This window comes from Gorilla gorilla, chromosome 16, assembly GCF_029281585.2.
Source record: "Gorilla gorilla gorilla isolate KB3781 chromosome 16, NHGRI_mGorGor1-v2.1_pri, whole genome shotgun sequence".
Classification (NCBI taxonomy): Eukaryota; Metazoa; Chordata; class Mammalia; order Primates; family Hominidae; genus Gorilla; species Gorilla gorilla.
In genome coordinates this window covers 49696841-49713125 of record NC_073240.2, presented here as the reverse complement: position 1 = coordinate 49713125, position 16285 = coordinate 49696841, and the positions used below count along the sequence as shown (strand labels likewise).

Here is a 16285-nt window from a genome sequence, read left to right as displayed (position 1 = left end):
TAAGAAGGCAATCCAAGACATTTAGGGTGCAACATGTCCCTTAGACTTTGTTAACTGATTTCTTTAAGGACTTACGTTGGAGATGCAAAGTGAAAGAAAGACCTTTGGGAAACGCAGGTGAATTTGTTTTGGCTGAGTATCGTTGACTTTTTATTTTGGAAAGGCTCTTGCTGTGATTAAAATTTTATTCTCATTCCTATTTGCAGGGACAAAACTGGAACTACTCCTTCACTGCATATGTGACTATAGATGTGTGTGTGTGTGTGTGTGTCAGAAGGTGGGGGATGTGGGGATCATTGCCTTTAATCATTCCAGCTGGGCCCCTTTGCCTGGTTTCATGTTGCACATTTTCTGGCTTTCCTATTTACTGAAGAACTGCATCTTGACATTCACCAGAAAAAAATCTGCCGCACAGCCTCTCCTCCCATTAAATGCTCCCCTTTGTCTTGGATTGTGATATTGCCTTCCAAACTTAAAAAAAAAAAAAAGTGTGTGTGTGTGTGTGTGTGTGTGGCGACATTGCTTCCAGAGGAGCTTAACTGTTTAAGGGTTAAAGACACAGAAGAATTATAACTTAAGTGTTGTAGTGGCCAGGAGTTGGTGAAGAAAGGTGGCTTTGTTTGGATGATTAGTTTGGACTCTGTTAAGACAGACAAAATATCTTTTTTTGGGCTTACGGCGTAGGCAGGGTTTTATATGCTTAAAAGCAAATCTTCCACGGCATTCTCATTCTCTTACATCAGCCCACTTCTCCCCTTCTCTCTCATGTGGCGAAACAATAAACAAAGTGGCCACTGTTGGTGCTCTGGGGCGTTTCTCTTTCTTTCTAATACAGGCTCCCAGGATGGAAATCTTTAGCCATTGAAACCCCAAAATTTCTGCTCCTCTAAGAGCAGACACTTGCTGAATGTTTGCTAGCTGGAGGAAGTCTCACCGCCACTCAGCTCCAAAAAGGTTCTGCAGGAGCGCAGCTGCTTGGGCTGCAAGAATGGCGGGGACCCCCTGGGCCCCAGGAGAAATCGCTCTCAACTCTGTTTTCTTTTTCTTTTTCCTCGGCATTTGTAAAGTTGGCCCAAGGGTGTGGCTGAGACTCCAGAAAAGCACTGAAAGTACTATTTGTTCTTGAAAATGTTACAGTTAATGTCTTGGTCCCAGTAGCAGGGGAAGAAAAGATCTTTGTGAACAAAAGCAACAAAATGTAGGCATCTATCTGCCTTTCCTTGCTGGGATTTCAGGAGATTTGTTAACGCTGCTATCAGCAAGGCCAGCGGAATTTGAGAGGTTAATTTAAAGCAGTATTTCTTAACCTGGGATCTGTGATTTCTAAGAGGTCCACAGAATGTTTTGGGGAGCTTTGGGGTGAGGAGTGGACCTTCTTAAATGGAATAGAAAAGTTTGTACAGGCTGGGCGCGGTGGCTCATGTCTGTAATCCCAGCACTTTGAAAGGCCAGGCGGGAAGATCACCTGAGGTCAGGAGTTTGAGACCAGCCTGGCCAATGTGGCGAAATCCCATCTCTACTAAAAATACAAAACTTAGCCGGGCATCGTGGCAGGCACCTGTAATTCCAGCTACTTGGGAGGCTGAGGCAGGAGAATCGCTTGAACCCTGGAGGCGGAGGTTGCAGTGAGCCGAGATCATGCCATTGAACTCCAGCCTGGCCGACAGAGTGAGACTCCGTCTCAAAAAAAAAAAAAAAAAAAAAAAAGAAAGGAAAGAAAGAGAGAGGGAGAGAGAGACAGAAAGAAAGAAAGAAAGAAAGAAGGAAAGTTTGTACAAATAGGTCTTTTACTGGAGAGAGGCATGGCTCATCTTAGAGTCTCCAATTCAAAAAATTAATAACTACTATTTTTTTGAGACAGGGTCTTGCTCTGTCGCCCAGACTGGAGTGCAGTAATGTGATCCTAGCTCGCTGCAGCCTTGAACTCCTAGGCTCAAGCAATCCTCCTGCATCGGGCTCCTGGGTAGCTGTGGCCACAGGTGTGCACTGCTGTGCCTGGCAATTTAAAAAATATATATTTTTGTGGACACAAGGACTCACTATGTTGTCCTGTTGGTCTCGAAGTCCTGGACTTGAGGGATCCTCCTGCCTCGGCCTCCCTAAGTGGTGGGATTACAGGCATGAGCCACTGTGCCTGGCTAATTATTACTTTTTAAAGCAAGTTCATAAGCACAAGTTTTCCCCTTTTTTTCTTTTGAGCAGAGTTTTGTATATCAAGAGATTTTGGGCGCTCTGTAAAGCCTCACATGCCTCAAATATACAGTTCTGAGTGAGCGTGTGAGTGCACACTCATATGTGTTTGCCCAGGTGGGCAGAGCCTGGCTCCAGATGCTCGTTTCTTCCAGGAGGTGGCAGCCAGCGCATAGACAGCAGAGGGCTGGGGAAGGGCAGGGGCATCCGAGTAAGCCTTTTCTAGAGTCAGCCCCTACCACTTTGTCCTTTTGCCTGGGTAGTTTACCAGCCACGCTGGTGTTAACGATTGGCCAAAGAGCTGTGCCTCCCCATGTTAGGGGAGTGAACAAGGGAAGGACAGTCAATATACTACTTTCCCTAGTCTCTAGAGCCTAGGATTCCCTCCTTTTCATCCATCTGGCGATGTGGTTCCTCCCCGGTGCTTGTGGGTTTTGAAGTCAGAATTGGATTTGCATTCTGTCTCTCTCACTGTCAATTGCGTTATTTGTACAGTTATTTAAATTATTTGAACTTTATTATCCTCATTGGTAAAATGAGGGTAAAGTCCATACCTTGGAATGGTACTGTTACGACTCAATGAAATGATGTACATAAGGTGCTCACTTCTGGGCCTGACCATAAGGAGTGCTCAGTAAATAGGGGCTGGCCAGGGGCTGTGGCTCATACCTCTAATCCCAGCACTTTGGGAGGCTGAGGTGGGAGTCTCACTTGAGCCCAGGAGTTCAAGACCAACCCAGGCAACATAGGGAGACCCTGTCTCTACAAAAAATAAAAAAGGAAAAGAAAAAATTAGCTAATTGTGGCAGTGCTTGCCATTTGCAGTGGTCCCAGCCACATGGGAGGTTGAGGTGGGAGGATTGCTTGAACCCAAGGAGGTTGAGGCTGCATTGAGCTATGATCCCACCACTGCACTCCAACCTGGGCAACAGAGTGAGGCCCCCATCTCTACAAAAGCAAAAAATTAAACAAATAAATATAAATAGGGGCTGTTCTTTCACTGAAACTCAGGCTCCCTGCTACTGCAAGGTGCACCATTCTAAAAGGCTTTACTAAACGTGCTCAAGATTTTTTATCTTTATGAAACTTTTGGGAATAGAAACAGGTAACTCTACTTAAAAAACTGAAAAAGGAAATCTGGATTTAGTGGCTACAAAGATGGAGGGGTTAAAAGCTAAGCTGGAATGGGAGCAGAGAGAGAAATAAAGAACATCTGTTAGTATCCATAACAGGAACATTGTCCCGTTTCTCTATGGGTGTCACTTCTCCATTGGGACATCTTTGATGTGCCTTCACATCTCAACACCTTTGCCTCACACTAGCAAAACTCCTGCTGAAGGAACTTACTTTGCATTATTTTCAATATTTTAAAGGATTACTTATCCGATCAAGTGCACAATGAAAGTAAAACATAACATTGTTTACCTTGTTTATATCTAAACATCAGTAGAATCAGAAACAAAATAGCAAACCACAAAAAAAGCACCTAAAACCAAGCCATAGTTTACAAGCTCTTTCTATATTACTATTGACACAGGATTAATTTTGTATAGCTGCTACCAATGTGTACATACTGTTGCAAGTTCTACTTTTTCACACTAATTTATATAGACTTCTTCGTATTTCTATAGTCCGAGTGGCAATATTTATTTTGATATGTTTTATCTCTATATCACAAGACTTTGGGTTGGTTTCTTACTTGAAGTGTTTCTTTTACTTATATACTCAACGCTATCCCAATACAGGCTTCTCCCCACCTTGTCAAAGGCTGTAATAAATTATTTAAACAAATTGTTTTTAGAGACAGGGTCTCGCTCTGTCACCCAGGCGGGAGTGCAGTGGCACTGCAGCCTTGAACTCCTGGGCTCAAGCAATCCTTCCAAGTAGCTGGGACTACAAGTATGTGCCACCACACCCCACCTGTGCTCTGACAAATTTTGACATTTGTCAACTTTTACCAAATTACTCTTTAGAAAGATTGTATTAATACTAACCAAGGCCCCTGGCAATGGATAAATATGCCTAAAGCAGAATATTTCCCATCTTTTCCAACACTGGGTTTTGTATCTTTTTTCCTAATTTAATATGAGTGAAGTATCTTGTTGTTTTAATTTTCAATTTTAAAATTATAATGAATCTGAATATTTTCCCGTCTTAAAAAGCCAAATGATTTCTCCCTCCTTTTGTGTGAATTATCGGATCCAGGGGTCAACAAACTATGGCCCATGGGCCAAATCTGGCCAGCCTTCAGTTTCTATAAATAAAGTTTTGTTGGAACACAGCCATGCTCACTTGTCTACATATTGTCTAAGGCTGCTTTTTGTGCTACAATGGCAGAGTTGAGTACTTGCAAAAGAGCAAAGTCTGAAATATTTACCGTCTGGCACTTCACAGAAACAGTTTTTAGACTCTTATTTCTTAGTTAATATTCACTCTTGTACTACCATATGTTATGCTCCAGCAATATCAAAGTACCTGTAATTCCCCTCATATCATGATACTTTGTGTTTTGGTGTCTTCACCTATGTTCTTCTGTCTGTCTAGAATTTCCAATCCCCTCGCTGCCGGGAAGGTTCATCCTTTCAAAACCTCCTTGAGAGGTATTCATGCTGTAAAGTATCCCCTTCAGCTTCAATTCACTGCATTACGTTTTGTTAGAAGATATTGATAATTGGTATGAGAATCAAGAAAACAAACGTGTGGGAAAACAGTTTGTGAAATTACAAGATGCTATATAAAAGTAACAACTTCTAGTAAAAAGTTACTATATTTGGCATATAATTATTGTTATATTTTTATTATTGTTGTTATTATATTTGGCAGCATCAATATCCACCTTTGTTTTTACTTTAAGTTCACATCATTTATAGTCAACTTTTTTTTTTTTTTTTTTGAGACGGAGTTTTGCTCTTTTTGCCCAGGCTGGAGTGCAATGGCATGATCTCAGCTCACTGCAACCTCCGCCTCTCGGCTTCAAGCGATTCTCCTGCCTCAGCCTCCCAAGTAGCTGGGATTACTGGTGCTTGCCACCATGCCTGGCTAATTTTTTGTGTTTTTAGACCAAAACATCCAAATCACTCTCATGGATTAAAGGATCTGCCCTATCTTATAATACCTCTTTATTAAATACTGCCAATAGAGTGGGGTGCCTGGACTAGCTATTTCGGCAGTATCAGTGCCAATTTGGATTAATAATATGAGTCTTATCAATTATTGAGTAGTCATTAAGATGACTCAAAATGTCAATCAACCAACCAAGCCAGAGGGCCCAAGTATCTGTGTTATCCTTCTATTTGACTCCAGAGAACAAAGGATAGAATCCTAGAGAAACAATAAATATGAAATTCTGAGAATATATGCTAACCAAAGATCCATTCTATCCTTTGGTTGCAGATAATTATGCAAAAATCAGACAAGATAATACCTTGAAGAAGAGTTTCATTTATATAGAAAAAATGATCTGAGTTAAAACATGCATTATAAGTGCAAAATAATGCCTAGAATCTTTGGGAATTCTGCTTATCTTTCAAAAGTATTTTCTAGAAGAACATCGCTCTGCACTACAAAATATCATAGCTGTAGTTTTAAAAATGGGTCTGCATGGCCGGGCGCGGTGGCTCACGCCTGTAGTCCCAACACTTTAGGAGGCCGAGGCGGGCGGATAACGAGGTCAGGAGATCGAGACCATCCTGGCTAACACGGTGAAACCCCATCTCTACTAAAAATACAAAAAAATTAACCGGGCGTGTTGGTGGGCGCCTGTTGTCCCAGCTACTCGGGAGGCTGAGGCAGGAAAATGGCGTGAACCCGGGAAGCGGAGCTTGCAGTGAGCTGAGATCGCGCCACTGCACTCCAGCCTGGGCGACAGAGCGAGACTCCGTCTCAAAACAAAAACAAAACAAAACAAAACAAAAATGGGTCTGCATTCCTCTGTCTGACCTCTCCCCACTTCCTTTGGGAATCGAAACTATAGAAAATATTGTGAAATATAATATATATAAAAACTATAATACAGTGTTGCATGTGTATGTGTATTGGTGTGTGTGTGAGAGAATATAGTTTATTAATTTAAACAATGATCTCTGGGGAATCCAGAAGAGATTTCCATTTGCCTTGTGAGAAGTTTAATATATGTGTTCAAAGCCACAAGGCTAAGGTTCAAATTACACAGAGTGAAAGCTTGGGCAGTTATGAATGCTCAGAGTCCCAGAGACAAAAGCTTTTAGTTATAACTGCATTTCTGGAAAGGAGGGCGCCAGTTTCTTCACCACTTCCATTAAGGAGCAACTACTTATTTTAGCGGTGCCTTTCTCTCGGGAAGTGCAATATATAGGAAGGGCAGAAAAGTAAGCAAAGGAGGAAATTTGATATTGATTTCTTTTCTTCTGTGAAATTACATGAAAGCTCAATGGCTCGCAGCAGCAACCTAGTCAATAAAACTCCATTTGAGACCACCTTGAAGTTCAACGTTCTCCCGATCCTTTTAAATTTTCTCTAGTGTCAGGTTCTTTTTGTATTTAATTGTCTTTAGTTCTGAGATACTATGAAGCTTTTTATTCATAACATTACAGAGATGATTTTGCTAAAGATGAAAATGCGAAGTATTTCCAGATGACAATGCCTGCCCCTCCTCTTTGGTTAAAAATCAACAACACAAAAAACAAAATCTGAAAACCCAAGGAAAAACAGAGATGAAAAAAGCGAATAGTAGAGCTCCTTGTTGTAAAGCAATTGCTCAGTATTAGGGTGCTGCTAGGTTTTCCTGCAGAAGGAGTAAGTACAGCATTTCCTCCTGTGGGGCTGGGAGAATACCATTTGTGTCAGACTCACTATTATGTATGTGTACTTTTTGGTCGTGATAATTTCTAACATTTCTTAAACACTTACTGTGTGGAGGTAGTATGCTAAGTCTTTATTTATATGGTTTCTGTTCTTTAGGGAAGCAATAAGTCGCCTGTGTGAAGCTGTCCCCGGGGCAAATGGAGCCATTAAAAAGCGAAAGGTAAATGTTGATGTGGTTTTCTTGTTTATGTTTCCCTAATTATGGCAAAGATAGTATGAAAATCGCTGTTAGTTCATCCCACCATATGACCCAAGGTCCAGCCTGGCCTTTATTAGGTGGCATGATATCAGAACTGCACTCAAAACTGCTCTTGTCCTTCAAATCTTTCCGAGTTGCCTGACACTGTCTGACGTGGTGATATCTCCAGCTGCAGAGGGGAGAGAGCCCCTGGGCTTTATGTCAGAAATGTAGGGTGCCAGAGTTGGCTGTTACTGACCAGTGAGCATGGCATCTCATCTTGCTGAGACTCTGTTCTTATTTCCTGTGGAGTTAGGGAGTTGCACTAAATGGCCAATTTAGTGCCTTCCAATTTCCACATTTTATAATGTATGTATTCTGCATTATAACATTTTAGACTTTTTAGGCTTCCTGGCCTATTTTCTAGTATAAATATGGATAGTGGTAAAGATGAGGTAATAGCACATGGGTACAGTAGCTTTCCCTGTGGAAAGAAAGCAAAAGTTTTGATATTAGACAGACTCGGATTAAAGTCCTGCCTCAGCCACCTACAAATGGTGTACTCGGACAAGTCACTTAACCTCTTGGATCCTTGGTTTACTCATCTGTAAAATGGGAGAAAATAGCACTTACTTTATAGAGTTATGTAAGAAATAAATGAAGTGATGTCTACATACTGTCTACCACAGCGTCTGGCATCTATTACACTTTCTGTGTTAATGGTAGCTAGTATTATTGCTATTAGGCTATGAGCCCTAGAATATTTTGTTGGTTTGAAAAGTCCAAAGGGCCAATGCAAAAGCTCTTGAGATAACTATATAAATCATATAGAATTGCAGACTGTTTAAGGGAAGGGTTTTTTGGTTTTGTTTTGTTTTTTGTTTTTGAGACGGAGTCTCGCTCTGTTGCCCAGGTTGGAGTGCAATGGTGCGATCTCGGCTCACTGCAAGCTCCGCCTCCCGGATTCAAGCCATTCTCCTGCCTCAGCCCCCCGAGTAGCTGGGACCACAGGAGCCCACCACCACACCCGGCTAATTTTTTGTATTTTTAGTAGAGACGGGGTTTCACTGTGTTAGCCAGGATGGTCTTGATCTCCTGACCTCATGATCCGCCTGCCTCGGCCTCCCAAAGTGCTGGGGCCACAGGCGTGAGCCACCGCACCCAGCGGAGAAGGGTTTTTTAAGAGATCTTCTGGTCTAACCTTTTCATTTTGCCAGCTACTAAACTGAGTCTGAGACAAGAGATGATATTTGCCTGAGTCACTAGGATGATTAAGGTCAGAGCCAGCTGTAGAAGCCAAGTCTTCAGATTCCCAGCTTAGGGCTCTATTTCTATACCATTCTGCCCCATTTTTGGTTATCATTCTTCATTATATTACATAGGGCTGAACCCAGTGTCACCTAGAGAATCCACACGGTATGAAACATTCTGACAAATGGCTCTTAAATTCCATCAAGGACTCCCTATGACTAGTTTCTTTCACAGAACCCATGGTTTCAAAGTAATCTCTAACCTCTTCCTGCTTCTCATAATTTCTGATTAGGATGCTTCAACTGGATGATTCCAGCTAACAGGCAAGATATTCTCATTTAAGGAGCAGGGATTCCCCATCCCAAAATAAAACAGAGCAAACCTGGCTATCATCTATCCAGAAAGTACACTTGTAGAGAAAAACAGAAAAGCAGCTAGTTTCCTTCAACAGCTAGCATGTATTGAGTACTTAATATGAGCCAGGGACTCTTTCCAGGACTTTAGGCTTTTTTCTTTTCTTTTCTCTCCGCTTTATTGTGGTAAAATATCCATAACATAAAATTTACCATCTTAACTTTTTTTTTTTTTTTTGAGACAGTTTCACTCTGTCACCCAGGCTGGAGTGCAGTGGCTCACTGCAACCTCTGCCTCCTGGGGGTTCAAACGATTCTCAATGCCTCAGCCTCCCGAGTAGCTGGGATTGCAATCATGTGCCACCATGCCTGGCTGATTTTTGTATTTTTAGTAGAAATGAGCTTTTACCATTTTGGCCAGGCTGGTCTCTAACTCCCTGGCCTCAAGTGATCTGCCCATCTCAGCCTCCCAAAGTGCTGGGATCATAGGCGTGAGCTACCACTCCCAGCCTCATCTTAACCCTTTTTAAGTGTACAGTTCAGTGGTATTAAGTACATTCACATTTTTGTGCAGCCATCGCCATCATCCATCTTTAGAATCTTTTGATCTTGCAAAACTGAAACTCTACACATTAAACAAGAACTCCCTAGTCCCCTATCTCCCCGGCCCCTGGCAACCACAATTCTACCTTCTGTCTCTATGATTTTGAGTACTCTAGGTACTTCATATGAGTGGAATCATACAGTATTGGTCCTTATGACTGGCTTAATTCACTTAGTATAATGTCCTCAAGGTTCTTCCATGTCATAGCAGATGTCAGAATTTACTTCCTTTTTATGGCTGAATAATTTTGCATTGTATGTATATACCACATTTTGCTTATCTATTCATCTGTAGATGGACACCGGGTTGCTTCCACAGCTTAGCTATTATGAATAATGCTGCTATGAACATGAGTTACAAAATCTTTTAGAGACCTTCCTTTCAATTATTTTGGGTATATACCCAGAAGTAGAATGGCTGGATCATGTGGTTATTCTATTTTTTGATTTTTTTAGGAACTGCCATACTGTTTTCTACAGCAGCTGTATCATTTTACATTCCCACCAATAATGCACAAGGGTTCTAATTTCTCCATATTCTCACCAAGCCTATTCACATTTTCAGTTTATTTATGATTTCATCTTGATAGGTATTCTAGGAATTTGTCCATTTCATCTAGATTCTCCAATTTGTTGGCATACAATTGTTCACAGTAGTCTCTTACAATCCTTTTTATTTCTGTAGAATTGATAGTAATGTCTTCACTTTCATTTCTGATTTTAGTAACTTGAGTCTTTTCTCTTTTTTGCCTTAGTTCATCTAGCTAAAGGTTTGTCAGTTTTGTCGATCTTTTGGGAGAACCAACTTTTGGTTTAATTATCTATTTTTCTATTTTCTATTTATTTTATCTGTGTTCTAATCTTTATGATTTCCTTCCTTCTGCTAGCTTTGGGTTTTGTTTTTTTCTAGTTCCTTAAGTTACAATGTTAGGTTTTTGACTTAAGACCTTTCTGCTTTTTAAATAAAAGTGTTTATATCTATGATTTTTCCTCCTAGCACTCACTGTTTTCACTGCATCCCATAAGTTTTGGTATGCTGTGGTTTTTATACTTTGTTAATCATCACAAAAAACCTAGCCACTAGTGTTATTATTTATCCCCATTTTACAGATGAGGAAACTGGGGCCCTGAGAGGTTAAGTAACTTGCTTAGTGACCCAGTCAGTGTATGGAGGAGCTAGGTCAAGCCCAGGCAGTCTGGCTCCAGCATTTACACCCTTAATCACGATGTTATCTGCTTCCTTGCCAAGCATCTGCCCTGGGGGGAGGGAGCCAAAAACAATTTAGGACCAGTTGAATATAGTCAGATCTTTGTTTGATTCCTTTAGATCTGTTAGATACTGCATCATTAGCAGTTTGGAGTGCTAATGGAAAAATGATTTATTCATTTATGTTATCTCCCATGAGTTTTGAAGTCTAAAAGTTAATGAATAACCAAAAGAACTGGGGGTTCCTGAGAGACTATGCGACATAGAGTAAGAAGAGCTAGGCTGCTATGTCAGTACAAATAAATTGACCCAGATACAGTCAATTAATGTTTCCCTATCTTAATACTTTTCTCATTTGTAAAATGTGGATAAGCACCTCTGCCAGGCCTGCCTCCACTCTTTAGTAAAAGTTGGTCAGTATCCCATCCTCAGCCTTCTCTTTCTGTTCCCTTCTCCTCTCATTCCCATAATGACCTCTCCCAAGGCCAGGGTCTGCAGTTTCTCTTTCTCGAAGGAGAAATCCTATAGCAAAATTGCCAAAATTCATTTTAAAAGTAGTAATTATAATCACTACAGTTTGTTAGCACTATGCATTTCCATATACTTTATTATTAATACTAAATTTGATTCTCCTAAGATTCCCATGGCTACAGGTGGAAGAATGGAAGTGATAGTATTATTAATCCTGTTTGGTAAACAAAAACATTGAGGGGGTTCCGGAGTTGTCTAAGGTCCCTTGACAAGTTAGGATCAAACCTGGGACTTGAATTCCAGTTGCCTCACTGCCCATCCTGTGTGCTTTCCACTCCTTTTTCTTCCATCGGTCTTTTAACTGTTAGGACATTTCTAATAATGGCATGAAAGACTTTGTCTCCTATATAATAAATACATTTTGGACATTTCTCACGAGATTAAGGTTATGGTGAGAACAAAATTAAGATGATTTACGTAAAAGTTATTTACAGATAACAAAATGCTTTTTGACTATGAGACAGTGTTATAATTTAATTTGTATTTCATAATTATATATATATATATATTTTGAGACAGTCTTGCTCTGTCGCCCAGGCTGGAGTACAGTGGCCCAATCTTGGCTCACTGTGACCTCTGCCTCCCAGGTTCAAGCGATTCTCCTACCTCAGCCTCCTCAGTAGCTGGGATTACAGGCATGCGCCACCACGCCTGGCTAATTTTTGTGTTTTTAGTAGAGACAGGGTTTCACCATGTTGGTCAGGCTGGTCTCGAACTCCTGACTTCATGATCTGCTCACCTCGGCCTCCCAGAGTGCTGGGATTACAGGCGTGAGCCACCGCACCCAGCCTCACAATAATATTTTTTAAACTAGCATGGAAAAGAAACTCTAGAGAAGCAAATGAGCAGCTTGCTGTTAAATAAAATCACTGTGAGAACACAAAATCCCTGAACTGTGTGGCTTGCTTTGCCCAGAGCCGTGTAAGAAGCAAAGAAAGTAGACCAAGAGTCAGCTTTATGATGTGGTGATAGCTGTGAGGTTTAGGGCTCCTTCCTCACATTGTTTGCACTACATTTTAGAATGTGCTTGGAATTAAAAATAAAACTGTACATTAAATTTCAACAGTGTGTGTTTAACAGTTTGGGACGGCTCCAGAATGAATCAAATGAGAGTAATATAAAAGCAAAACTAGGAAAGAAACAAATTGTGTTTTCATTGATTGCCTTAAAGTATTGATTCATATGCTGAGGAATTACTGATTTCCATCATCTGGTCCACTTTCCAGTAGAGGATTTCAGGACTTAACCCAAGCATCCATCAAAGCATTCAAATCTCTCAAATTATTTCTTAGAATTTTTAATGTTAGGAAGGGCAAAAATAAGTAATAATAATAATAACAGCTCTCATGTAACCAGCCAAATACTATGCTAAATGTTCTCTAGTTATTATTTAATCTTCACAGCAGCCCTTATGAGGTGGCTACTGTTTTTCCCCCACATTTTATATAAAAGGAATTTGAGGCTTAGAAAGTTTATTTGTCTAAGGTCATCAGTTGGTAAGTGGCATTTCTGCCTGAGGAAATCTGCCAGCCCAGCCTCTCGCCCCCCTGTTGGTACCTTTTTCCTGACATATGACCCCAGTGCTTTTCTTTATAATTCCTGGGTACCCCCTGCTCTCATGATTCTTCACCAAACCCCCACACGTCTTCTCCTTGAGAAATGCCTGATCCAGAATTTTGACTTTTATCAAAACATATCCCTTTCCTCAGGATCTTCCTCTAAATCTCTATTAGTAATTTCTGGTAAATCATCTTTATTAATGAGTTAATGTGGAATGGGCTAACCCCTTCCTAGTAATATTTGTTCATTTTAACAATTGGGACCTTCTGAAAACAATGGTTTAACCTAAAAGGGTGCCCAGTGGTAGAATTTCAGGCATCATGATTATCTGAAGGTAACAATTAGACTAGTAGAGAGGACTTTTTAACTCTGGGAAGGGAAAGATGAGGGAGGAACAGGGATGGCCTCAGAGAAGGAAGCAGTTACGTAATTGGAGAGTTCATCAATGCCTTCTGTGGCATTAGATTCAGTGGATTGTCAAATTTTTCTTGTTTTAGATTTGTAGTATTGAAAAGGACTCAAGAGTTCAGCTGGTCTAAACTCTCACAGGAATTTGTTTACATTAAAGCAGGAGCCCACTCCCAGCACCTGGGGAGGAGAGAAACTATGAGAAAGTTCTGAGGGCCTAAATTTCACTACTTAATAAAGAATTCGCTGCATCCTAATTTAAAAAAAAAGTTTATTTAATAAAAACCATTCCCTTTCATTTGATTTACGTAAAGTAAAATAGGAAGAGTTTGGACTTTGACTCATTTTTAACATTTAAAAAACATTAACATTTATTCTGTAACAAAATTCCTAACAGTGTTTTGTTTTTCTTCTTTAATTTTTAAAGCCTCCAGTTAAGTTCCTATCAACAGTTCTTGGCAAAAGTAATCTTCAGTTTTCAGGAATGAATATAAAACTGACCATCTCAACATGCAGTCTCACATTGATGAATCTTGACAACCAACAGGTAAGATCACAAATGTCATTTATAGATAAACATATCTATTTTTTCAGAGAAGCGTGGGGATAATGAAAAGAATAAAGTTTTAGACAGAGTATGCCTACAACTTAATACAGCACAAGGGAAAAATCTGCTGAAGATTTATGCATAACAATCATTAGAACAACAGCATCACTAACCCATCACTGGGGCTTGTAACCACCTACATAGGTGTCCCTACCTAACTGGCTTTGAATGAAGAACTAAGATGCAAAGAACATAGAAAATATCATTTAGCAACTCATATCCTTGAATTCATCATTGATATCTCCACCAACCCTCCCCAAATGGATAGCAATTCCGTTATCAACAACTAACAGACTGTGTGTTGGGCCAGGGTACAGATGAGGGACAAAGGGGAAAGGTGATGTTGGGGTTAATGTTCTAGCGAACTGAAATTTAAGCAGAAAATATTTTCTTCCAATTCTTGTGGTTGAGAAGCTTTCTAAAATGTTATTGTATAAAATATAATGTTTTCTTCCTTAATAATTTATGGTACTGTGGTGTGCCTACGTTTTCATTGTGAACCTCATTTCTCAAAGAACAGCATTGCTGAAGCAAATGTAGAAGATACGTAGGCATTGGGCTAAATGTGTACCTAAACCAGGACATTTTGTTTGGCTTGCTTTTAATTTTTTAAACTAAATTCCTTCTATCAGGTTATGTATGTGTGTTAGGATCTGATTTTCCTCTTTGTCTAATATGTTGTGATCCAAGTTTCTTTACACTTAAGGTTTTACTGTATGGAGTGCTGTTGATCAAGGTTTAATATGTACTTGGCAATAATAACATGCTAAAAGTCTGAGGTTACATATGGGTTGAAATGCTGGCTTTGCCACTTACTAGCAAATGACTCTACTACTCTGGGCTTCAGTTTTCCTCATCAGTGAAATGAGGATTATGGTACTTATTTATAAGGTTTCTGAGAGGATGGATTTTAAGTGTCCCATAGGGCTGTTTAGAGGATTAAATGAGATAATAGATGTAAATTATATAGCATGTGCCAGTCACATGATACCTATTATTATTTACTCTAATATTCTCAGAGACCTTTTCATATACTCAGTACTTAACAGGAAGAGCATATTATAAGATTATAAAATTATCAGTAACATATAAGTACAGGTTTTGAGGTCTATTTTATTTTCTAAATTAAAAAAACAGAATAAAATACACTGTTTAAGCAGTAGTATACAACACCTTACAGGAAAAGTGTTAATATGAAACAGTTACAAATAAGTTCTTGTCTAGTTGGGTCCTGATTGATCTTCCAAGAGTGGTGATACCATTGGTATCATGAGAGCATAACATTTTGGGCTGCACTTGGAAGACACACGTGGGTGGTGAAACATTCATTCAGTCATTCTGACATTTTGACTTAATACATATGTAGATGCAAAATTTATTTTCAATTTTCATTCACATGGATGGTACCACGCAAGCTCAATGCTTTTAGTTATGAGATCTCACTAAGTAAAGGAGCCCTCGGATTATCTCAGAGTTTTGTAAGGGAGGAAGAGTAGGCAAAGCTGAAGCCATCATAATGACAGCCTTTTGGGTAGAATCTATGATCATTTTTTAAGATGGCCCTTTCTGTGGGGTGTCTGAAATGAATAAAGAATTTATGAATGGGATTGTGGTATATGTGGTGGGGCAGAGTTTATTCTCAGCCTCTCTTTCCCCTTCAGTACCCTTCTTTAGGGCAAAGTATTACTACCCATCCATAATCTTTCAGGCAAAACAGAGGTGAGGATAACGGGTGGTTTTCATTACCAGTAACTATAGTAATATGATGTGCCCTTGAAAGTAATCCATAGCTTTTCTGCACTGGTGGCATGGAATGGGGTTGTATTCAGCCCACTGCTAGAGTGGGGACCAAAGTTAAGATCTCATTTATCTCAGACCTGAGGGCTGATTTTTAATAACTATTTTGAGCTTTCCTGCAGGCCTAGGGGAAATGGCTGGGGGGTATGGGGGAGAGATGTGCCACTGTAGAGGCCTCAACTCAAGAAGCTTTATGTCCCATGAGAAAGGCAACTAAAATGTTTAAGAAATGAAGGCAGCAAAGATGAGAGACCTTGTGGATACAGCACAAGAAAAGGATTAATTAAATCCTTAACGCTACCACTGGAAGTTCTAAAATAAATACAAAGAAATACTAATGCCTTCCCCATCCCCACTTAATTTCTAAGATATGCTTTGGACTGAAAACAAAGGTTCAAATTTATGGATATATTCATAGATGATAGCATTTATGGAACAGATAGTTCACATTTATGTTTGGCCACTGAGAACATCAAGAATATAACAATTCATTCCCAGAAAATATTTTACAAACCTCCAGAGGCAGAAAATATTAAACATGCAATGCTTGCAATTTTTAAATATTACCATATTTCAGGATGGGAATACATTTTTGCAAGGGTAAGTTATAGGTATTTCCTTGTTTTAAAATTCAAGCAACAGACTTTATTGACATACTTTAATATAGTATTTTAGGGCCTCAAGCAAAGTCAGAGTCTCAGTTGCTCACACTCCCACTAATTCTTTACTGATTTCTACAACTCTAACAGGTACTGAAT

General features: G+C 39.8%; 1 protein-coding gene across 1 annotated transcript in view; it reads left to right on the top strand.

Moving 5' to 3' along the window:
- The window catches only part of SHC4 (SHC adaptor protein 4), a 140100-nt gene that overhangs the window by 65910 nt on the left and 57905 nt on the right, over positions 1-16285 (top strand). The window contains exons 3-4 of the mRNA XM_004056153.5: positions 7129-7192; positions 13551-13670. Coding sequence (XP_004056201.3) covers positions 7129-7192; positions 13551-13670 — 184 coding nt within the window. The remainder of the gene's footprint in view (positions 1-7128; positions 7193-13550; positions 13671-16285) is intronic.